The sequence below is a fragment of the Stegodyphus dumicola genome, chromosome X2 (assembly GCF_044657685.1).
Source record: "Stegodyphus dumicola isolate Sdum_Otavi_A_Nest chromosome X2, ASM4465768v1".
Taxonomy (NCBI): domain Eukaryota; kingdom Metazoa; phylum Arthropoda; class Arachnida; order Araneae; family Eresidae; genus Stegodyphus; species Stegodyphus dumicola.
In genome coordinates, this window is record NC_140781.1 from 9,817,323 (window position 1) to 9,844,237 (window position 26,915).

The following is a 26,915-nucleotide window of genomic DNA, read 5'->3' on the forward strand; positions in this document are numbered from 1 at the left end:
ATTTGGTCTTTCATGCTTGATCTTTCACTTATAAAACAATGCTTATGACATCAAAATCAGTCCCTTCTACACTCATGTCCATAAATTAAGGATAATTCGGAGTCACGCGGAAATCGAACTCTAAAATGAATATATTACTTGTAAAATCACTACACACATCTTCAAGAATCATATGCAAATTTTAGGAAGTGACCAGATGACACCGATGGTACGTCACAATGACGAGAATGTAAGAGAATGATATATAAGGAATACAGTCAAAGAAGTAAAATTGTTCGCAGGCGCTTTATAAGCATTTTAGTGCAATAATCGAATAGTTATGACACAAAGGACACATTTGGATGATTTTTTACGTGGTAGAATTATCGGCCGTCTGGAATGTGGGCGTATCCAACTGGAAGTATCAGACGAACTTGGAATTGCCCAGAGTGTCATGTCCAGGCTTTGGCAACGATTCCAAGATGATGGTAATGTGAGTAGACGTTACAGCACAGGTCGCCCCAGAGTTACAACGCCGAATGAGGACCGGTATTTGGCAGTTACTGGCAAAAGAAACAGGCGCAGCACAGCCTCAGACCTGTCTCGTCAGGTCTCTTCAGCCACTGATACGACAATTTCAAGGCAGACCGTGTACAGACGCTTAGGGCAGATTGGTCTATATGCTCATAGACCTGACAGATGCGTTCTCCTTACTGCAACTCACTGTCGCCTGCGAGCCTGGAGTAGAGAGCATGCATTGTGGACACCGCAACAGTGGGCTTGTGTGATGTTTTCCGACGAGTCCAGGTTTAGCTTGCAATCTAATTCTCGCCGGACGTTCATATGGAGAGCTCCAGGTACCCCCCGTTACCACAAAGAAAACATCATTGAACCACACCGTTACGGTGGTGCAGGAGTGCTCGTTTGGGGTGGAATTATTCTGGGTTACAGAACTGACCTGCATGTTCAAATTGGAACCATGAAAGCCAAATATAGCGGGACGTCATTCTGGAACAACATGTACGTTTGTTTCGGAGCGCCATGGGCGCACAATTTGTGTTTATGGATGACAACGCCCGTCCTCACCGTGCAAACATCGTAAGCGAATGCCCTCAATCGGAGGATATCACCCGTATGGACTGGCCAGCATTCTCACCGGACTTGAATCCAGTAAAGCACGTGTGGGACATGCTTGGCCGACGAGTTGCAGACCGTCAACCTCCTCCTACATGTCTACAGGAACTTCGGAGAGCATTGCTTTTTGAGTGGTGTAATATTCCCCAAGATCAGATCGATAATTTGATACTCAGCATGCCTAGGCGTTGTACGGACTGTATTGCATCGTCTGGGAGACATACAATGTTTTAACAATCATACTAACCATGTAATATTGTTTTTTTTTTTTTTTTTTTTTTTTTTTTTTTTTTTGTAATTTGCTCCAGGGAGAAAAAATCGCTAATTTTTTTAATAATATCAAACATATAGCATCTTTTTTGCTCTTTACCTTTTGTTTAATAAATAAGCTTTACAAACAAGTCAGATTTGTTTTGCTTTTAACTCTTCTTTTGCCTGATTTTGCATAATCCTTAATTTATGGACATGAGTGTAGTTTACTCTCTATATAGTATTGGGAGAATAAACTCATTACAATACAGGTCAATCTCGTATAACAGTTTCGGTAAGGAAGCTATCAGTTCTTTTATTAGTTTTGGAATGTATTTTTTAATGAAAATAATGCTTAGACATAGATAACAATTTAGTAAACCACAGAACTGAAATTTGCATTTAATTATCTGATCAAGAAAGCATCAATCAAAATAAATTCAGGACTTGACGTTTCTTAGGCGTATTATACAGAAACAGAAATTAATGTATGATTTATTTTTAATAATTTAGAGGGATTAAAGTTAAATTGTTTGATATATGAATATTTATTTTAGCTCATGAGCCCAAACATTGGGTCTTGATAAATCTATAAATGGCTCAATGTAAAATTCGAATATCTATTATTTTTCACTTTATGAAATGACTAGTAATAAAAGGAAAATTATTTAAACAAAATTATAATTATTTTTATTTATTCATTTAAAGTGTAATAGATTCAGAAACAATAAAGCAAAATCTTTCTACATTAAGTTAGGAAAGAAAGTAACCTCAAATCTCAAATATCCTCAAAGTAAGTAACCTCTTATGAGGAACTATAACCTCAAAACAAACAAAGTAACACAATTATTCTTATAATTAATTTGAATTATTTAAATGAAATTGTGTATTTGGTGTGTAATGTGTAAGTTCTTATTTGCTGATGGAGATTGAGGGCCGCATCTATACCGTTTGGACAACTACAACGCAACCGCAGTCGTTGTCTTTGATCAAAATGAAAACACTTACCTAAACCCATTTTTGAGCACCCAGAATTTGTAAATATTTATTTTAATCCATTATTCCAGGTTACCTGGTCCAGAGGTTGTCTTTGATCCCTATATCATTATCCAGCCAAGGAAGAAGGTTTTAATTCCTTTTTTCTTTATACTTTTTACTTGGCCTTCTCCAAACATATAGTTCTCGTCAGAAAGAAAAATGTTAAATTTGCATTCGTCAGTGTATAGAACTGTCCTTCAAAATCAAAAGATCTTTATTTTTATGAAGTTTTGCAAATTCCAAGCTTTTCTTGCTCCCGAAGGGTTTTCCTAGTCACTCGTCCATTGAAATTCTTCTTTCTCTGAATAATTCTTATTGTTTGTGGATTAGCTCTATTTCCAAAATGCTTTCTTGCTTCCGCAGCCAGTTTGGAGGCATTTCGGTTAGGAGTTTTATTTAATTCTATTACGATCCAACACTCTTCAAAATTCGTAAAATCTTTTCTATGCTTGGTTTTCATATATCTTGGATAATGTTTCTTGTTATAAATCGTTTAATTACGTTATAATACTATTGCATGATTTCATTTCACGACTTTTGCAATATCTTTTACAAACAGGTCTGTCTTTAAAATGCTTTATTATAAGCTCATGAAGTTCCAAGATGTTTGTTCGGATTGTCTTCCCAATCTTAATTACCAAACAAAAAATTAGCAAGCAAAGAACTAATTAAACTGATATCTCATCATTAACAACAGGAAACTCATGAAGAATTCTGATACGTTTGCATTTTAAATAAGAAATATCGCAAAGTTTCCTGTCTTTTAAGACCAGGTTTCACTCATGGTAAGTTAAAAAAATTTTAAAAATTAGTGGTAGCTAACTCTCGCTTTTGTTTATGATAAATCAATATATATAGCTATAGCATATACGAGTATATATCGTTGATGTATAAACGCTACTTCAATTTTATTTCAGTTATTTCTTATTTTGAAAATTGCTTTATATAATGTAAAAATATAAGTGTCCGACTTTTACTTTGAGATGCAATTGGCCGAGCAGTAAAGTCACGGAACGCTGGTAATTCGATCTGTCCTCAAATCCAGGGGAACAAGCTGGCTGCATGGGAGAATTTGTGTTATTATTTGAAATGGTAGTATTAGCCAGATCCCTTAGGAACTCTCACACGAAGGCTTCTCTCTCCTTAGTGATCTAGCCCCTGAATGTTTTGCAACAGTTAAAATAATCCAGTCCAGCCCATCCGGAAAAAGACTAATATGTATTTATAAATTTCATTTTTATTTTACTTATAGTGAAGTTCAAAATAGTATCTTTTAATGACAGAGTTTCATTTTACCACCATATTTTGAAAATACGACGAACATTTTAGCCCTTTTGTAAAACGTCATGCATATATTTGAGTTTCGTCTACTTTGTCCGCTTAGATTGCATCATTTTTCTTCTTTTAAGCTGTAATAAGCCCTTATTAAATTTCAAGTTCTGTTTATCTTGGAGAATATTAGTAGAAGTAGAAGGAATATTATATAAATTTTTACAGAGTCGGATGTCTACTGTTATTAATAAGATATTATAAGCATTTATTCTATGTCAATCACAACTATGCATATACGTTAAATTGCGGTCATTTTGTTATGTGTTCCTTATATTTCTTATATTTATAATAACACTGTTTGGTGCCTAATTATAAGCGCTATTATACCAGCGCCAGCTAGCAAAAAGAAGAAAAAGTTTAAGTTACCATGAAAGTCACGGGAGGCATTTATTTAAGATTTCGGAATTTAACAAATTGAGAGAATTCAGAGTCCAAAAATTAAGCACAATATGGATAATTATGAGATGTGAAAATTAAACCTTCGTTTTTTTTTTATATGCTACGACGATGCGTACCAAAACTTAAGGATTTTAAGTTTTTTTAACATTTATTCTATTTTAAAACTTTGCTATCCTTTCTTACTTTTCATTTCCGGCCAGATTAAACGCGAGTAGAATTGTTTATGCCAATGAAGTTGAAACTGTATAGGTATTTAAGATGTGGCTTTTAGCCGAGAGAAGAGAGAGGCTTCTTGCTGTCTTACCACGCGCGTGCATTTCAGTTTATGTTTAGTTAGTTAATGTTTGCCTTTAAGACCAGAACTTAGTTCCTGCTGATATTTGAAGACGTATTGCAGATTTTTTTTTTTTTTTTTTTTTTTTTTTATGCATTTCTCTCTCTACATACTTAGTGTCAAAAGGCCAAACTTCGTGTTACTAGTCTCTGTAAAGCATCTAAGTTTAGTTCTTATTTAGTTAAGTTAGTTTATTCATTATTTTCTACGTTTTAGACCACAAATGCTGGTCTCTGTATCCCAAAGTGCGGGAGCGGCTGTACGCTGTGAGAAATGAAGGGTAACGTTAAGCCTTCGTACTTGTATTGTATCTTCTATACATACACAAGCATTGTTTGAGTAAGCTTCCTGCTGCCATTCATGTTTTGTTTCCAAAGGCAATTAGAAGGAACAACAGTCCTGACAAGTGAACCGTTTTCAAGATATACTACTGAATTATTAAAAAGTAATGAAGTAGGTACATGAGCTTTTCTGGTCATAAGATAATTTGTGTCATAAGATTACTGTTATTACTATAAGAACCTGAATTTGGATAAGACAATTTGTGTTATTATTTTTTATTGCGCTAAGAGTTAAATGTGTTGAGTTTTGTTTTCAAAATGTTTATAAACGCAAGAAAGGCTGATTTGCAGCTTGCTATAGAGTTAGGAGAGGTAGTAACAGATAGAATGACGATTACAGATCTGATTAATGTTATAAAAAATACTGAGAAATCCAAAAAAAAAAAAAAAAAGAACTTGAATTTGGATCTAATCGCATAGAGGGTATAATTAAGGACAGGAAAGCAGACTTAGAGACAATCGGGAGAAAAATAAACAATTGGAACTATAGTTAGAACAAATTAAATGAGAGAGAGCAAAAGTTGAATTAGAATTGTGATGCATGTGAACAGTTCCAAAAACTAGCAACAAGATTCAGAAAATAAATTGAGAAAAATGATTCTCTGAATTCGCTAATAGAAAGTATAAAAACTTTAACGATACGATGAGAATTCCAAGTCGGCCATATGAGTGGGGTATTTTTTTTTTTCTTTTTTTCCTCTCTTTAGTAAGATACTTCGTAACAAAAAAACGTGCCCGATAAATTTAAGGCAGATATTCTTTTGAATTAAAGGTGAGAAAGCTTCAAATGTAATTTCTTACATAAGTGAAAATGAGTTGAGTGATTATGATAAAGTAAAGATTATTGTGTTACGAGAATTCGAGCTAATGCCTCAGTTGTGTTTATAGCAATTTAAAAAAACTACTAAGCAAGCAAATGAAGCCCACGTGCTGTTGGCATCGCGTTTGACGACTAGCTTTAGTTATTATTTAAAATGAACCTGATTAGCATAACAAATAACAGAAGTGCCTAATGAAATAAACAGAAGTGCCTAATTTTGAGAAACTAAAGCAATTAGTTGTATCAGACAAATTTTTTTAAACGTTAGATAAAGAAACCGTGTCCCATATCAGTGGGAGGGAATTACCATAAAGCAGCGGTTCTCAACATTTTGACTAACGCGTATCATTGAAACAAAAGTTAAAAAACTTTAGTAACTTTAGTAAACTTTAGTTTAGTACCACCACTACATTTTACAATGATTATTTTTCAGTTTTTCAACAGAAATATTTGTAAAAAATATATTTTAAATTTTCACAACCTAATGGTTATTTGTATTAAATATACACATGTGAAGAAATACTAGATTAAAAATTGGTTACCATTTTAACTATCAAAATTTAAGTTATCACATAACAATTTCTAAACTATAATGTGAAATATGGGTCACTTTAAGAGAGATCGATTTCTTATTTGATCGATGTGTTTGGTCTTATTTCACTTAGTTTTAACCGTAAATTAGGATCCTCTTTTAATTTCATTGTGTATTTAATTTTCAGTTATGACAGGGAAGAAAATCCTTGTTCACACAAATAGGTTGTGAAAAAGGCAGTAAAAATTTAATAACTTTATTTGAAATGCCTTTAATTTTTTTTTTTTTTTTTTTTTTTTTTTTTTTTTTTTTGGTTCAGCTAAAAGTTAACAAGTGTGTCCTTTTTTTAAATCTTCAGTTAGAGTTCGATCACAGGAAATTTCTATCAATTGCTCTTTTTCTTCACGAGATAAAATTTTATATACATTTTAACAAAATGGGTTTCTAATCCCATTTTCTTTTTCATAATCTCGGGAAAATACAAAATGAAGATACACAATTATTTATTAATGAATAACAATGATTTTCAATGTCGGACGATACTTCTTTTATTTCAAATTATTTTTTTAGAAAACTTTCTAAAAGTGCTAAAAGGCATAAAATATTATTATTCAATTCTTTGACTATTAGCTTGAGTTTTTTAATCATTGCATTTATTTTATCTGCAATGGTAAACAAATTAACACTTTTTCCTTGCAATCCTAAATTTAATTCATTTAATTCATTTAACTTTCCAAAAATATCAGCAAAATATACTAAATGCGTCAGCCATAATTCGTTAAATAAATAAACACTCTTGCAATTAAAATTTCGAATCACAAAGGAGAATTTGAATTTCTGATCGAAGTTAGAAAAGTCTGTTTAAAACTTTGCCTCTGGATAAACACCTTACTTCGGAAATGTAACAAAAGCGTTTCATGTTCGTTGCCCATCTCATGGCATAAAATTCCTAAATGCCATTATCCAAATAGAAGGAATTCTAAATTCAAGACTACCGCTTTTAGCTCTGTCTTCCGATACTGTTATGTATGATATATAAACTTCTGCCTATTTCTTAATTAACAGACCCTTAAATACTATTGCATAGCCAAATTTAATTGAGGTTAAAGACAATCCATTGTCTAACTGGAAAACACTAACAGAAATTATTCAAGTTTTGGGGAAGAAATGGCATATACAATATCTTAATAATTTGCAACAGAGGTCCAAGTGTATGGAAGAAAAAGATAATGTGAAAATAAATGAGTTAGTGCTTCTCGAGGATGAAAATCTACCGCCTCAAAAATGGGAACTATGTAGAATAATTTAGCTTTGTTTTGGTGAAAACAAACGAGTCAGATTTGTTAAAGTAAAATCTCAATATGGAGTTTACAAACAACATTTCAAAAATCTGCAATTTACCTATTAATACGTAATTTCATATTATTGGTTTTTTATATGCGATTTAATTTTATTATTACATTGTGTTTATTTCCTATTTATATTTGAAATAACTGTATGAAATGTAACCATTGCAACGTGGGGTGGAAACCTTACATAATTATAAGCACTATTGTACCAGCGTTCTAAGAAAAAGGTAAGTTGCGATGGAAGTCGCGAGCGGCTTTTATTTAAGATTTTGGATTTTAATGAATTGAGAGAATCGAAAGTTCAAAAAAATGTTGTGAATGTTTTGAAATGAAAGTAAATAAAGCGTAAGTAAAAAATAAACCCACTGAATTTTTATAACGAGTGTCTTTATTCATTAACAAACACGTATAAGAATATTTCACTGTAAAAAAAAAGTTCGCTCTTTACAGGCAAAAGTTTTGTAAAGTTACAGAAATCAAAAAGTTACAGAAGAATTTCCTGTAATGGTAACAGGTTGAAAGCAAACTGTAGCGGTAACAGCTGATTTGCTTGTAACATTACAGATAATGTTTCAGTAGCCGCGCGGAAGAATCACGTGACTGACTGGAAATTAGCCAATCAGGAGAAAAGTGTTTGAAAGCTAGTTGCAGAAAAAAACATGGCTGAATGCATGTTGGTTGTATAGCGCAGGTAAGTAAGAAAATGTTTACAATTACTACTTGAAATATTTTTTTTTCATTTTATGCAGATTATTCTCATGCACTTTGCACTGTTATATGTAGTGAGTAAGTATTTAAACGTTTAAGCTTTGCGATTAATTAATATCAGTGTTCGTAATGTCTAATGAGTTGAAAGAGTGCAAAATATTTATTTCAAATGCAGATCTAATAGTAGCATTTTGTCATTATGCATCCGATAAATTACGCCTTAAATTGCCCGTATTATTATTTAAAACTAATTATTCCAAAATTTAATCACTGTTTGTGGTATATAATTGAAATGGTAATGTGGTTGTTGAAAACAAAACTAATCATTTTAGCGTTCTTTTTCAATCGTCTGACCAAAGAACGTTTGACATCTTTTTCCCGGCAGGCCTTGCGAGAAACGTTTATATAAACATTTAGAATTCTGAATGTAATGTATATATTTTTTTGCTTACTAGGTTTAGTTTATTCTTTTTCTAGGATTATCTAATTAGTTATACCTGGTTTATAATTCAGTCTAATATGTTTATGTACGAGTGTGTTATGAAGTAAAATTACAAAAACTTGAACGACGCGGTCGAGAATCTCGTTTATTCCTTTAGTGTAATAATATTTTTTTCAGTGGTATTAATTTCTTACGAAAATATTATAACTCCAAAATGAAGTAATTATATTGATTAAAAATATGCCGTATCATACTTTTCGTAATATTTTGTTTTACTAACTAGATACAACTTAATTATTCCATATATTTTAATATACCAATATCAACAGGGGAAAAATGGAAATGACCTAAAATATTTTTCTAACAATTCGTTAAACTAATTATAAAACAAAACTAAAATTTTGTACATTATTTCCAAAAATATCATTTCATTAATATTTTATAAATGACAACATATATTATATTGTATATATAACTACCATTGCATACTTATAAGTTTTTAAACATTTAATGTAGAATTTATGTTGATTTTATTTTGCCCAGTTTTAATACAGTTTTGAAGTATGATAGTCTTGTTACTAGGATAGCATGAATCTGCTAATACAAGTTTAATACATTTCTTGACAAATCTTTCTCTTATTCATGTAATATAATATATAAATCATAAAATAAGTTTTCTTAAAAATAAATTATTATTGTTTATTGGAATTTAAAACAATTCTGTATCTGTATGTTGTATTAAAAATAAAATAATAATGAATTTTTAATGAAGCATTGATTTTAGCATTAACAATGTATATATATATATATATATATATATATATACACATGAATAAATGGAAATGCAAGCTACTTTTCCTTACAAAACCGCCCATGAATATATACTTTCCTTTAGGCTGATAGCCTTTGCATGCTTTGCCATATTCTATCAATCCAAATGATGCAAATATGCAGAAAATTTTACTTTCTTTGAAAGTTAATACTGGAAATAAAATTCAGTGCATTTGTAAACTACATTAGTTCTCTTATAGCTTGGCATTTAATTTCCCAATGATTTACTAGTCCAAACTAAGACAGAATTCAGATATCGTTCAAATAAAAGGAAATTAATAAGGTCTGATTTTTAGACGTATATATGAAGATTTATTTTTTTAAATATTATTTTAAGTCAACCAAATTAATTTCAAATTTAAGTAAGTATTCATGCCTTTCAGTAGCATTATTTTTGATATCTTAACTTAAATAACTGAATGTAATATTTCTTGTTAATAAAAGAAAAGCAATGTTATGAAAGACTAGCGAAGTGGATTTGCAAGTTCTAATTACGAAAGGTCCCATGCTTTAAGGGGTCATTTTTAAAAATACTTAATTAAAAAAAATATTTAACGTAAAACTTCCAAACTTCACACATGTGGAATATTTATTCTATATATTTTATCTCATTCTTATTTTATTAATTAATTTCATAGCATTTTGTGTGACACTAGTAGTAATTATTAATTAAATTTTATGCTGTTTCTGATCTATGTTTTGATTTTGTTATTAATTACGTTAGTTTACATAAGATTTAAAATTATATAAGGTAAAAAAACCTTGTGCATCTATTAATATATGCTGAAGTGAATGAAATTATGCCAGTGAAATTTTTTAAAATCAAAAACAAATTTCTGTGGAAAATTAAAGTTATAAATTCTAAATGCAAACAAAGGAGTGAATTTGAAAGTTATCAAATAAGCCAAAGTGTTGGTCATTTTTTTCAGTTTTGCAGAAGAATTTTTATACTTTGCAGAATGGGAATATGATGTTTGGTTTTGTTAGTATTAATTATAACAACTGAATTATTGCAACTTACATTGCAACACGTAATTTAGCTTAAAATTTATTTGAACTTAATTTTCTAATTTATTTTGATCATGTATATTTCATGTGTCATAAGTCTTTGAAATGAACTTAATTCTATTTATTTACACAATTTTTTTAAAGAAGAAAAAGTCACATTTGGTTTGCTTAGTTGCACACGAAGATACATACCTATATATAGAGAGAGAGAGAGGGAGAAAGAGGAGTTATGTTTACTTGCAGACTTTTTTCTTTCTTTTTACTAATATTATAGTATGAAAATCAAGGGGGAAATTAAGCAATCAATTTAATTTTGAAGGATGTGATTACAATAAGATCATAACCAATCAAAAATATTCATGAATGAACTACTGGTAACTATCATAGTATTATTATTTAAAAGAAACCTACATTCCAATAAGAATGCTTAGTAACATAACCATTTAAGTTATCTGATAAAAGTAATTTTCATTCCTACTTCCCTATACCTTGAATTTCACTCTTAGTATTGCCCACTGCTACTCCCTAGACCTCAAAGCATTTAATGCATCTGGAACTGCAATTTGTGTCTTCTTCTACAGCATGCAAGTTATCACCGTTTAGTTTGTACTGCCACGAGCAATGATCTTCAGAATTACCGTATTGCGTTGCATATTCCACCCCACCCAGCTTTAGAACCAGATTCTGAAAATTAAAAAAATATTTACATAATTTTCCCCCTTTTAATGCATTCAGAAAATGAATATCCCAAGATTTTAAAATGGATTTATCAACATAATGATTGTTTTCGTCATACTAACAAAGGCAAACTTTTGCACACTTAAGGCCCCATTGAATCTTTCTCTTCTAACTGTTGAATATTATGTCAGCCTAATGCAAACAATGATCTATGATAGTGAAAGCAAATACCAACTGCCATTCACTATGCAATTTTGCCATATCAGCTGAATGTTCACCCTAGCAAGCATCGGACCACAACCTTCTCTAATTATTTATGTATGATCTGAGGCCTAAGGATTTGCAAGAACAACAATGCGAATGACAGAAGTTCAAATTATAAAGAAGAAATGAGATAACTTATTAGATGTTGCAATTATGTGTATTCTTATTGATATACAGGTTTCTTTTAATTAAATAATATTGTGATAGTAGTAGCTTATCCATGATTACTTTTCATTTGCTATATTCCTACTGTGACTTTGTCCTTTGGAAATTAAATTATTCGTTTAATTTTTCCCTCTTAATTTTCGGAAGATAAAATTAGTAAAAATAAGTGGGAATATGGCATCAAGAGCATAAGATATCCCCATTTTCTTGAAGCTGTTCACTATTATTGTTTCATCAATGATAGGCCATGCACCCAAAATCCACTAGCAAATCAGTTAGTAAGATGAAAATGACCACTATGCGGACAAAACATTTAGGGTAACTTGTTTTGTGACCGCCTTAAGGAAGACAAACATTACCTAAATCTTTAAAACATATTCAGAATCCTGTGCTAAAAGAAAGCTAGGGGGAAAATGTTGTCCGAGTCCCAGGGATTCCTTTGGACGAATATGTAATATTGGTTTAGAAATTTAAGGTAATAAATATAATATTTTTCGAATGCTAAAACAGTTCGAGAAATTTATTCAAGTTCTGAATTCTGAATATAAGTATACTGTATATTATATTTAATAACTATGGTGGCTTCATTTATGAAAATATTTGAATATTGGCTGTTTTTGTACAATGAACCTTCTCTAAGCTAGCTATACGTGATTCCTGAAAATTTTGATCTTTAAATGATAGTGGGCATCCTAGAGAAGTTATGTTTACTAATTAGTTATTTTATGAGGAATGCTGGTTAAATTTAAAAAGTGATTGACTGAGGTAGCTTGTCGTAATGAGACGGTTCACTGTAATCCAATTTTTTAAAGAATTTAAGCTTTTCTAAATTAATTAAGATATTATAAAGAAATATGATTAAAAGTGTTATATAAGCACATGTTTAAAACATCTATTAAAATAATTTTTATAAGCTTTTTAAGAGCATGATTATGATTTTAAAAGAAATGTTTTTTTCTTTATTTAGGAGACATGGTTTACAAAGAGGAGAAAAACCATTCATTTTTTCCAAGCAGTCAAAACGAATTTTTATGAAATGTTTATTAAATTATATTATGTTATTTTTTAATTAATTCTTTTTTTTCAGGTTTTATGTAAAGTTTATGAATTAAGTAATAAATTATTTTTACTTCTGTATTTTAATTAGCATATTATTTGCTTCATAGTGTTTCACAATAAAATTATAAATTCAATAAACTTCTTAATTAACATGCTGTAATATAGAGAGAGCATAAAGTTTGTTTTCTGTTCTCACATGTTTATTTCACAATTTTGTATGCGAATCTCGAAATTTATAATAACTAGGAATACTTTTTAGTATCACTTTCGAAGTGGTGAATACTAAGCTTAGATTTATTACATATTATGTTTGTAAAAAATTATAGGTAAAATTAAAATGCATTAAATTTTAAGCTAAACTGAAGTATTAATTTTAGAAATAAATTTCTTAAAGGCATAATTGTATTAAGAATTTTAAGGGAAACAAGGCTTTAAAAATTAAGGTCAGTTGGCAAAGTTTTATGCTTATTCAAAAAGCATGACATTAGGTTTTTAATGAAAGACTTCTATCTGTTAATTCAAAGGAAATTATTTGAAGGTAAGTAAAAAAGTTATGCATTATTTTAAACAATAGCAGACTGTTGACAAACACTGAGTGCAGATAAGAATAAAAAAATTAGTTAGACGTTTCAAGCGTATGAACAAAATTCAAGCGTATGAACAAAATCTGAATTCCTTGTAGTAACAAAATGAAGTTCATTGCTATGTTGAATTCTTTAATTTACTGAAAATGTCATTTTTTAGAAGGAGAGAATATATTTTTGAAATATGAAGAACAGCTGTTCTGAGTTCTTCATAGAAATATTTCACAAAATGTCTTTTACTGTAATAATATGATCACATCAACATGCAACACGTTTACTCATATAAGTTAAATCTAAAGCAACATGTGTCTATTTTAGCTAAAATTACTAAAAAGAAAGTTCTAGAACATATCTTATTAACTGACACTAAAACATGCAAATAAAACATACTATTTTTTTTCAGCTATTTTACAGGGCAAATATAAGGAGTAGCATATCAATTTGAACTTTTAAATTAATCAAAATGATAATATGAAAGGCCTTTCAATAATATCAGACATAAGTTTCTCTTCATAAAACAAAAATACTCTGCAACAGACTAATGTTACTTTTTGAAAAAAGAACATTGCTGTTGAAAGCACATCTTTTAAATTAATGCTATTCTGAGGTCAAATTGACTAATTTAAAAAGCCAAACTATTATGAGCCACTTGCATATATCTGTATAATGATATACACATGCAGATATTGTTTTGCTCAAAACATCTTGATTTCAATATATTTTATTATAATAAGCATCATTTTAGACAAAAAAATCTATTACTTTTATGGACATATCCTTTAGTATTATCTATGAAAAATATATTCTACACACATAATTACTTAATGGGATATTAGAAGGAAATAATCTGAAACCTTTACAGATACAACCATTAGAATTTTACGTAAGAAAAGTATCTTCTACTCACATAATAACTTGCTATAATAATACAAGCAAATAACCTGTAACGGTTACAGATATATCTGTTGAGATTTTACATGAGAAAAACATGTTCTTTTTAAATAATTATTTGCTGTAATATTACACGCAAATAATCTGTAACCATTACAGATATATCGTTTGGGATTTTACATGAGAAAAACATGTTCTTTTTACATAATTATTTGCTGTAATATTACACGCAAATAATCTGTAACCATTAGAGATATATCGTTTGGGAATTTACATGAGAAAAATATGTTCTACTTACATAACTATATGCTGTGATATTACAAGAAAAAGATCTGTAACCATTACAGGCAAAACTCTTGTAATGTTACAAAAAAACACCTGTTTCTGTTACTCAAATAACCCATAGCATCCCAGTTTCCATGAATTTTCTTAGTAACCTTACAGATTTTTTTTACAGTGTTGATTAATGTGATAAATCATTTTTCAAATCAAACTGATTAAAAATTCACAAATTTTATTACAATTAGTCTTTAAAATAAAAGCAAAACTGGAGTAAAATTAGAATGCAAATTTTGTTAAAAGGAAATTATTGTACTCTTATAATTTGTGTAAGTATTCAAGAACTTATGTAATGAAGATGGGATGAATCAGAAACTGTGACTTAGGATCTCTATTTCAAACTGTGAAAAGAAACATTTTGTAAGAATTATATTTGTAAAATGCAATAATTGCACACAAAATTTATGAGAGGAAGTAACTCTCTAGTGAAGAAATTAGGTAAAGCTTGTGCATATGCAAGTCTTTTACAAATTAATTGTTTAGATGCTTTAATTACATCTATGATTGACGAATCGTATAGATATTGGAGTAACGAAACTTATGTGTTTAACTATAATGGATTTGAGATCAAAAGTTTAACCTGGTCACTAATTGTATAAAGTTGAGTTACATTTAATGCAAGTGCTGCTGAAAATTAAAACACATTACGAAAATTGCCATCTTACAAAGGACTTTTGCGACACCATCAATAGTTTGTGTCTGGTTAGTATTTGATCAAGCCGTATAAAGAAATTTTTAACCAAAACTGCATTTTATTCAGAATTTATGCTTGTTGAAAGTAATGGTGAAAACTAAGAATATTTAACAGAAATTACTTATTAACTCTTTCACTATATCTCGAAAGGTTTCCTTCAGCTGGAGAACGACCTGAGGTTTTCAAAAAACAAATTATTAAAGTTTTATTTATGATTCAAATTTTGCAGGAAGTTGCATTAAGCTCTAAGAATACTGATAAATAAAAACAGTAAGAGAGCTTAACAATGAAGCATTTAGTAACACTGGCATGTCAGGTTCGAATCTCTGTCGAAGCAAAGTCATTGTTATTTTATGCTACTATGTCATAGCATTCAATTGATCGAGAAAAGCATGTTTAAAGAAGTTCCCTCAAATTAAAAAAGTAGCATATTTTACAATAGTAAACAGAAACGTATTTGGTATATAACTCCTCTAACGACGTATACTGAATTTCCTTAAACTGCGTATATTTAATATTTTAGTAAGCAGTTCATGTTATAAATCAGCAGTTCGCTTTCTAATCTAAGTATAAATTGCCAGTTTCAAAACATTTCAATTTCAAAGCAAATTTCAATGAAAGTTTTCTAAGAACACTATGTAAGATAACTGTCTGTTAACGAAATAACTCTATAGAGTTAATTCGTTTATTGCAGTTATGTTTTTATATTATGTAATAATTTTTTTCTTTTAAGTATTTTTTTTATTACTGTACGCGAGTTCTTGAGCTACACATACTAAAATATAATTTTCCTTGCAGTATCTGCTCAAGGCTGTACTGACAAAGATGGTAAAAAAAAGCATACAAGACCTACATTTTCTGGCCACCAGATTTATGTTCTGGAGAAAACATTCGAGCAAACTAAATACCTTGCTGGACCGGAAAGAGCCAAGCTTGCCTATGCCTTGGGAATGTCCGAAAGCCAAGTAAAAGTATGCACATAATACTTTACCTTTTAATATTCATAAATCTGAATGCGTTATTTATCACTTGTTGGCTACGTATGAATACTTCCCAACAACTTAAAGTATAAACAGAAAAAGTTGGATAGCATCTTTGATGGACCTCTGTGGATAAGCATTTATCTCCAAGCTAGAGCGTCCCGTGTTCCAATCTTGATGGAAATTGCACACCAGTGGCCAGTTGGCAAGACCGCTAAACTGTAGCTATTGGATTCGGATTCCAATTTGAGATAGACAAGTAGACAGACAGGTAGTCAAGACAGGTAGTCAAGTCAGGTAGCCCTAGTACGCTTTGTAATAGTTCGAATAGTCCAATCTTTGATCAAATTTAGTTTTTATACATAATTTCCGTTTATTTTATACAAAGGACACTTTTTAAAGCTTTTGTCATTTCTCTAGAAACACCATATGATTTAAAGTATCTTATTTAAAAATAATGAAAATACGAGAAAACTATTTTAAGAATAAAATAACTGTACATAGGTTCGATATTAGCATTTATAAGGTTTGAGGTAATTAGCTATTACATAACAGTGTAACTTAAGTGTTTTGATTTTCTAAATGAATGCAAGATTTTCAGAAATGAACGTAATGCGTGAATAATAGATGAAGAACATCTAAATTTAAAATATTACCTTATATTTTACGAACAAGCAATTCCAGTTTTCTTAGTATTTTCTGTTAAATGTCCATGTTAAGTTACAGAATATGCATGTCTATAAAATTTGAGAGAGAGAAAAGCATATCCAACAAAGAGCTTCAAAAGTTATAATGGTATGGAAAATAATATATACATATAACTTACCAGTATGGATGCACACTTTTAAAATAATTCTACTTTAATTAAACTTAGGAGATAATATAATCAATTAATCAATACTGTTTAGGAAATAAATTATTATTAACTAACTTTGCAGCAATTGCGCAAGTAATAATAACTTGTATTCGCACTAAATGGATTTAAGATCATACAACATATATATATATATATATATATATATATATTGTTACGAAATGTACAGGCGCGTTGAGATGGCTTCCCCGCAAAGCAGTTTTAGGGTTGCCATAAAATGCAAGGGCGGCAGGGTTGACATATTTGGCGAGAAATCGCCCTTTTGGCGACAAAATTGGTGATATACCATGGACGGTTGGAGAACCTTCTGGAACGAATTCTTACCGGTTTAGCCCAGAATGTTCTCGAACACAAGCCGAAAGCTATATAAACCATGCTGGCCCGCGAGTGAGTGTGCTTCATCGTGAGAGCGAGTGTGTGTGCTTCGTCGAGAGTGGAAGTTAGTATCGAGTGAGTGCCTCGTCGAGAGGGCGAGTCAGTGTGTGTGCCTCGTCTGCAGTGCGAGATAGTATCGAGTTGGTGCCTTGTCTAGACAGTCAATCTCTGCGGAGTCGATCGAGTTGACAGCCGGGCAGCGAGTGCCGAGTGAGTCGTCGAGTTCACCGAAGGAGTGTCTTAGTTCATCGCGGTTAGTGCATCGTCGAGAGAGCGTGTTGAGCTCCGGGAACGACTGAACCGAAGAGCCGGGAACCGTGCTCTGTGTGTCGTCGAGTGCATAGCGAGTTGTAGCGTGGAGAGTCTCGAGAGTACGTGGAGTTCCAAGAACGTCCAAGCATAGTCGGAAGCTGTACTCTGGTGCTTTGCAGTGAAGCTGTCTCCACCGTGATAGCCTGATAACCTGAAGATTGTGTCGCTGAACGCATCAGCGTGTTTATAGTAGTTCATCGACGATTGTAAAACGTGTTTTGGAGCTGTCCTGACAATACTGACAAATAAAGTGTGTTTCGATACTTCATCAAATGTCGTCGTTATTCGCTCCAAATCCACAAGAACCCCGTACGAACGTGAAGGAAGAAAATAATGTAACAATATATATATATATATATACATACATATATATGCATATATGTATTAAATTTATGAGATTTTGTTTTCATTGACTTGTTTGAAAATTTCTATAACAGGGAAAGCTATATGAAAAAGAATCTTTAATTAAAGATTCTATAAATCATCCGTGATGATATTAAACATATTTAAATAAGTTCTTCATTAATTCGGCGTGAGTTTCATAGCATCTGATTCACAAATCTTATGACATTCTAAAAATATATTAATTTTCTTACAGACTTTTAGGCAAACAAATCATCTTAAATAAAGACAAATTAAATCAAGAATAATTGAATGGAGGAAAACCGTACGATTTGCCAAAGAAATTTCCTTAATTGCAGTCCAGCTTGAAAATTAATGAATGGCAAAATTCGACATATTTTGGCTCTGAAATCTGATAACATTATTTACCAAAGTAGATAAATTATACCAAAATAGATAGATCTGCTGAAATTATTCTACGAAAATCCATTAGAATTATTCTTTTTCTTCTAAAAATGAAATGTTGCGTTAGTCTCTTGAAATTCACTGAAATTTCTTAATTGTATCTAAGATGGTTGAATTTTGTTAATTATTAGCACATCACTCCGAAAAGTTCTTACTCAAAATTTGAATGATCATTTTACATTTAGAAAGTTTTGCAAGGAGACTAGCAATTGCTTACATTCGTGTTTAATACGGTAAAGCGCAGAAGGACTATCTGGCTAAGGGAATAGATATCTTCGTGGAGAAGTTTTTAGGAAACTGATTCGTATTTTCGGACTAAAATTTAAAAATCATGAACTTTCATTAGTGCTCTATTAGACATTTTCTCATTTGTATACTGAACAAGAAATGGCTTCAAATGATATAAGCCTCTGAGTACCATTCGGAAATAGAATGGACTTGTTTGAAAGTATTTAATTTGGAAGGGAGTTACCTAGAAATGTTAAGCTGTTACATGAAATATCTCATTCCATATTTCGAAGATTGAAGATATACGTATTGTTCGGAGGGAAGCCATTTTAGAAAGCATCCAGTAAAACTAGCTTTCCTTCAATGCTTAGATTATTCTGAACACCCCCAGAAGTAAAATCACAAACATTTTATAAGTAATATTTACAAATATGTCTAAATACTTAAAGGATCAATACTAGCTACTTTCTACAATTTAGGAAGAAAACAAAGCTTTTATTCTACAGCATTAAAATAAGAACACTGAACTCTTTACTTAAAGAACTTAAAGTATTTGAAATCAAGTGCATTTAAAAGAAGGTTAAACTAACTGATTATTCTGAAACATATATGAGTTTTCTACTTGAGGTAAGGAAGTGTTCGTGTAGGATCCTAAAGAAGACTGGCTCAATAGGAGCCAGTCTTCCTTAGAATCCTCTGTGAGCGCTATAAATGGAGAACATTATAAACATGGAAAATCCAGAAAATATTCATTCAGTGAGCCTGTTCGCCAGAGCCTTCAGGAAGTCATCCATTTCCTTAAGTAAACACTCTTATGTGTTTTGGTGACTAGACAGAGTAAATCAAAAAGAAGTATTTAATCTGGAATGCTAAACTGTTTTTAAAAATGTACCATTAGTTCAGCCGATTAAGAAAGAATGTTATGAGTCCAAATTATCTGCTGAACCCCTGTAGGTAATTCAGGAAGAATAAATACAAAGTTTCAATTACCAATGACAAATTTTCTAGGATGATCTGGTTAGCTCTTTGTATCGCTTTTGTTCAGATGTGTTTCGTATTACAGCGAAATGCTTGCTTTGCATTTAAAACTTGAATTTATCTTTGCAAATCTGATATTTTGTCTTTCATTCTGTTACTGATTCTTTATCATAGGCTCAACAAAGGGTTCTTCGCATGGCTTTTCTTCAAACATCTGGTTCACAGAGTACGCTTAATGAGATCAGGCGTTGTTATGCATAAAAAGGGCTGATTCCTTGATGGCAGAACAACCCAGGCAGAACTTTAAGGCACAACCCAAAGTCTAAGAATTACGTCCCTGTAACTTTCTATGCATTCAGAGATTCATTACGAATGATATACAAGTCAGTATCATTCGTCAACACAATACAAATCAGTGAATGATATACAAATCTGTATACTCATTACGAATGATACACTTAAAATTATCCAGCACTTGTCTCCAGCAAAAAGCAATCTTTCTTTGACTTTCGCTGACCTTTATTGTGTATAACGTTTTTCCCTGATCAGAAGCTGACAATAATCCGGTTCTGGACTGAATCTGGACCCATCGAAGAAAATAAATTTGCTTCACACGGACCATCCTCAATCACAATGTTCTTCACCCCAATTTCTTCGAGTTCAACATGTTGAAATCCCTCTGGGACACAAACAACTGGATTACGTGCATAGAATTCTCATGCGTGAAAGTGTTTGTGAATTGTTTTTGGCGCCGCTGTTCTTTCAATTGCTGTTAAATGTTATACCTGAAACTTATAGTTGAATATATAAACTGAACATTAGCCCCCCAACCGAGATAGTAGTTAGGGACGCTACCGTACCGAAAAGCCCTGTTTTGAATCTCGGAGAAGACATGGCTGTTTGTAAATGTATAGTGTCTGTGTGGGGCATGAGGGCACTCTAAATACGCGGCGAGCCGAACGTCTTCTCGAGAGGTTAGTGGTAGGGGAAGAAGTGTGGGAGACCCTTGAACCTTTCTCCTCCGGAGTGCTCTCTTTCAGAATTGGGAGCAGAACTTATATGGTACTCAAGGTTCTTATATGGTGCTCTGTTCACTACTGTATATGATGCTGCTTATATGGTGCTCTGTTCCCTATTGTATATGGTGCTACTTATATGGTGCTCTGTTCACTATTGTATATGGTGCTCTGTTCACTATTGTATATGGTGCTCTGTTCACTATTGTACATGATGCTGCTTATATGGTGCTCTGTTCACTATTGAATCCGTGGACTGGTACTATATTATTTTAAAATCTTTTCTTGATTCAGTTTGGTTACGTAGCTATGGTGGAGTATAATTTATATAATTTTCATTTTCCCCCTATTTCACTACATGTCTACAACACATTCAAGTCGTACACAGAATACCGTTTGTGTCATAAAATATATATTATTTGTTTATATTGGGAGAATTATTTGTAATTTTTTGGAAATATTAAATATTCTGAATTAAAAAAATTTCTTGACAGTTTCGGCATGAATCCGCTTCGAAGCGCATCAGACGAACAAGAAAGATGAATAAGGTATTTTAGAATGGAAAAGAAAGCAGTTGCTAATAATGATGGAATAATGCTTTATAAAGCAAAATATGATCATTCCTTGCAAACATAGCTACTGTGTAAGAAAAACGGACTAGATCCATTTCACAGAAGCAATTTGATGCAGTCTTGAAGACAGCATGTTATTTGATACTTTACTCAAACGGCGAAGCAGCCTCGAATACCATTCGCATACCCTTGCAAAACCAAGACGAAAATCTATTTTACCTACTTTGCTCTTTGTTCTCATTTCAAACCCATGACTGTCACTCCTGTTATTTCACTTGAGAAGTCGGATGTATTATCCTTTGCCACATCATTACTCTCAATGAGTAAGAGTTCAGAAATCAACACCCATCTAGTCAAATTAGACTCTTGCAGTTACCTGAAGGAGGACATTATAAAGTCAAGAGAGAATGAGGACTTCATGGAGCAAACTGAAGATATAACAATAAGAACATTTTTCTCTCTCCTTGGCAGCTAATTCCTTGGTGGTAGATTCTGAAATAAGAGCCCAAATGCAGTATTAGAACAGAAAATCATGTTACCGTATATTTATGATAGAGGCATTGTATAGCAGCCCAGTTAGTAGAAATGGAGGAAGTATTTGAAATACTTTAATAAGTTAAATAAAAAAATGTCATTTTTAGTACTAAAGTAGGGAAAAGGTATGTTAACATGGGTTTTTTTCATGACCATGAACGATATCAACAAAGCTTTGGAACATAGGATCTGTAGAAGAGACTCAACCATTAAAAAACACCTCCCGTTAAATTATTACCTACTGCAAAAGACGAATCCTAAATTTTGATTTCTGCGAAATCATGAGAGGAAAACTGGATGGTTCTCTCTTGGTTCAAAAATTATATACACATCCTCGAACGTCAGCTCCTAAATATACGCATGTTAATAGGGATTCTTACACTTACTAAAGGAAAATATTAGTTATTTTTGGCGTACCTATTTATGTTAGGTCATTCCACCTCATTATCTTTGTCTTTCACCACACACGTCTTTTCTCCTCACAAGCAAAACACATTTCTTTTTATCTTCCTTTCCGATATCCTGTTATCATTCGTGCAAAAAGGTTAGAACTCACTTTTACTCTGAAATTTTATTTACGTGTATTATGAATTATTTTAAAGACGAATAATTCTCCATGTCACATGCGTCAACATACTGATCACAATATTATCATCCATATATTTCACAACCGGCATAATGCAATCTAAACATATAGCACAGGATTTCCCTGTTGCAAGTAAATGCGCCAAAATAAAATAACTTTGAATTTAATAAAAATAGTCTGTGAAATTTGATATTTGGGAAGTTTTTAGCCTAACTTATCCTTTTATCTGAAATAATTATTCATGTTCTGTTTTTTGCAGGTATGGTTCCAGAATAGAAGAACAAAATGGAGAAAGAAACACGCAGCAGAAATGGCCAGCGCAAAACGAAAACACGATTCAGAAGCTGAACACTTTAGGCACGAGGATATATCTGATCGAAACGACACCAAGCGCCTCAAACTGAATGTTCTAAGATCTAACTGTAGACACGACGATTCATCGGAGAGCATACTTTGACATCGTAGACCATCTGTAAATACGTCTTTTCATGTCAGCAACTCAACAGCTATTCCAAAACTAAGTTCCATTTATGTCATCACTAAGGATTCTACATTAAAGCAGAATTCACCAGAATACTAGCTTCTCCATTGTTTGATGTCTTCCAATTCATTAAAATCCAAGAACTTCTACATGAATTGGAAAATAGATAGAAAAATTATTAAAATACTCATCAAAGAAACATAAAGACTAGTCGTGGAATTTATATTCATTGAGATGTAGCAAAAACGTTGTCTGATTGATTTCGTGTGAAGTTTCTAAAACTATTTTGAAAGACTTTACTCAGCTCTGTCTTTGTACTTTCGCAATTACAGATTGTGACGCAAGTTCACATGATAAAATTGTTCCTATTCACATGATTTTTGTTCGTCTCACTAATGTTGAGTGCAATTTTATGTGACACCTTTAGATAATGAATTCTATATTTGCAATCTAAATTTTAATCTACGAGAAAGGATATTGTATGTATGCAGATGTCTGATAAACAGGTTTCATGTTTTGTTAATTATTTGATCTTTATAAATAATATGAAATATAATTCCTTGAAGCCGTTTGTCACTGAAAGCAAAATAATATCACCCTAAAGAGATTTAAGAAATGGCATGCATTTCATTGAGAATTTTTAGTCTTGTAAATTTTACCTTTAGGTTTTTCAGCTAAATTTTATTCAATAGTACATGTTAATTCGCGAAAAGAATCGCTTTTAACTCATATTTTTAGAATATGCAGAGAAATCTGTCATGTCGTTCACCTCTGAAGAAGAGTATCTCTAGCAGTTAGCAGTATTTCTTACAACATAAAAAGACATCGCTACTGAACATTACTTATATAAGGCGACGGCCTTCACCATAAGACTCAAATCCTCAGGAACTATGAATGGTCGTGTTAGGAAGGGTCACTGCTTACTATTACGTGTCTTTTTCTACGGCATAGTCTCATCAGACTTTAAATGGTTCCGAAAACTTAACTGAAAACTCTATTTTAGTTTCACTGTTATAAAAAATCAAACTTATAAAGAAAGTTAAAAAATTAAATTCAAAAAGCTTACCAATGCATATTTCTCTATTTCCCCCGCCCAAAATGGAGAGCACAAGTTGTCATAGACGTTGGCTTCTTCTAAGGCAGGAAGCGGTGGTTATTTTATAATGGCGGCACCTAATAGGTGGGCCGCCGTTGAATGCTATGGAGGGACAGACAATTTACATCCATGCCTACTCCGGAATTCGAACCCGGACTCTTTGGTAAGGGAGTCAGAGTCACTAACAGCTTTCCCATCTGGGTGGTGCCATCCTATCTCAAAAGCTACATTTTATTACATTAGCTTTTTCATTTTTTATAATTTGAGTTCTTATTATTAACAGCAAAATTAGTAACTAAACGCTTACAAATCTTTACTCAAAAACTGAAAACTTATTTTAACATTCACTACATTAGTTAATTTCACTAATAAAACTTTATGAATCAAATAATTGTTCATTTAAAGGGGGAAAAAGACAGTTCCACAGGGATAGCCAAATGATTTTTCCCGATTTAAAAAAAATTCAAGCAAATTATTGAAAGGAAACTATAACTACAGTATCTGCAATAGTTTCCTCTTTAAAAAAAAAAAAAAAAAAAAAAAAAAAAAAACTAGAAATCATGTTATACCTTGTATAAGAAATAGGAGATCTTACTAGCCAGACTCAAAATTCGATATGTCGGGAAAATTACGGATTATGATACCGCACTACTAGAATTACGGATTATCGTACCGTACAGTTGTTGCTCGCGTTGAGATTTCATAACTGTTACGAGAATTTTATATTTATGAATCTGGGAGAATCTGCAGAGCTATAAACGGAATACAGTCTCCAACCACTAACTCCGAATACATTAAAATCTCGCACACATCGTGTTAGGGATCCTGCAACGACATTACGTACATTAGATCAGGAAACTGGGTATACTATACAACATCAAGTACTCACTTTTATCGTGTCTTCATTGCCTCGAACTGTCAGAGAGCGGCTATTGCTTCAGTCCCCCCCCCCCGTTGAAGCAATCAATGACGCACATGAGCGCTTCAAAATCGTGAGCTTGCTATTTCTCGCAAATCTCACTTTTGTTTAAAGCATCATGATAGAGGTATCCGAGTGTGGTGATACCGAAGAGAAGAAGCAACGGAAGTTTGCCTTACCCACCGTCACAACCGCCCAGTGACTAGATTGATGACAGGGGTATTAATTTAGTCCCATTACGTATCATTTATTTCTAGTCCGCATATCTGGTACTTTAACCAGCCGCCATTACGTTACTAAGGTTTTAATGCCTGTGGCTATGCCATATCCTGGAGTCCTTTACCATCTCACATTTCAAACAGGGCAGTGGCAAATTATATGTTACTCACGCTGTCCAAAGTTTTCTTATTTCACAGGGTGCTCGGTTCCTGCTGTGGTCGCCGCGATATCTACATTTCTCACAAACTAAAACTATTTGATCGTGTTGCAGGGAGATTGTCACGACAACACCCTCTGATCAGTATGACAGGTAAACTATGGCATAGAATTGAAGACACATTGACCGCAATACCCACAACTCCCATTAAAATTCTGTTCGACTCCACAACCGTATAACAGCTGCTATTGTTGTCAAAAGTGGATATTTAGTGAACTGATTTCTTTATGTTTTGTACCTAAATATTATCTGAAATTCTAATCACTCCACCCTTCTATTATAACATATTTGGCAATATGATTCTGCTAAATGCTTTACTTCACAGGGTAGCAAGTTTAATGATTAGCAACATAAACTAATCTTTTAGTAAGCCGGGGCTCTCGAGTTTTGGAAATCTGTAACACACCAGCTAAAAGTGATATACTCACTAACTGCTGTGCTAAATCAAGAAACATCTAAGAACAATCGCACCAGATCTCAAAAATTGCGAAAATTAATCATTTCCTTTAGCTTTTTTATTTATACACACTTACACCTGCCGATGACAAAGGATTCAGATTTTCAGATGACTTGTTTTGTGTGATTGTCCTTAACGAACATGCTGCGTAGCTTATTGTCAGTTGACCATATCTAAGATCTCCTTTGGTTTTGATATTATAAAAGGAGTTAGTCATCTGCGTAAAAAATGAATCATTTGAAAAGTTTTTTATCAGCATTACCAAATGATATTTTGCAGTAAATGTTGTTTTATATTATAAGCTTGATAAATAAGATACGCTTTAAGCATCTTAAAGAAGTATTTTTAATATATTACATAAAAAAATCTTGTACATTGATTCAAAAGTTCTAATTCCACTTCTTATGTACATGACCTCGACATTCAAAATAAAAATAACAGTAACGAAATTTGGCAGAAATTTATAGACTGCAAGAGTCTACTGTTTTATACTGAATAAAGAAACAAACGTCCGAAATTTGTAAATTGAAATTCTTTTTAACTTGAGTTTTAATTTTGTTTGGCAACTTTAGTATTATAGTCTTATGAGTTGACAGCATTAGGTTGTAGTTTTGTTTAAAAAGGTAATAAAATTGTGCGTATAGTTTCGTACATTTTTAGTTGTTTAAATTTTTAACGTGTTTAATAGTAAATTCTTTTTAAAAGTGCTAAACTGCAATATGAGGCGGCAGAGCGGTAAAATCGCTGAACACTGGTAGTTCCGACCTCGGTTCGCTTCCAGACGAAAGGGCTGGCTGTGTGGGCGTTTTCGGGGTTTTCCCTATATGTAAAGCATATACGAGCCAGTTTACCTTAGAAAGTTATTCACGAAGGTATCCCTTCCCTGAGGCAGATAGCCCTAGTGTACTTTGCCATAATAAACGAAACCAATACTGCAGTCTGAAGATTTTAGATTGACATGTCACTTTCAGAGTTGGTTGTTTTAGACACATGATCGCCGTGTGATATGCGTATTCTCTGTCGACTTTTGTTACATATAACCTTGCTTTATTTTATGTAACATAAAGACATTGATGATAATTTTTACCTCAGCA

The 26,915-nt window shown here is 32.1% G+C and overlaps 1 protein-coding gene across 1 annotated transcript in view; it reads left to right on the plus strand.

The window, feature by feature from the left end:
• The window catches only part of LOC118184726 (homeobox protein Nkx-6.2-like), a 54,390-nt gene extending 30,969 nt beyond the window's left edge, over positions 1–23,421 (plus strand). Inside the window, exons 2-3 of the mRNA XM_035354438.2 lie at positions 15,969–16,141; positions 22,692–23,421. Coding sequence (XP_035210329.1) covers positions 15,969–16,141; positions 22,692–22,889 — 371 coding nt within the window. The 3' untranslated portion in view covers positions 22,890–23,421. The remainder of the gene's footprint in view (positions 1–15,968; positions 16,142–22,691) is intronic.
• Positions 23,422–26,915: the final 3,494 nt, after the last annotated feature.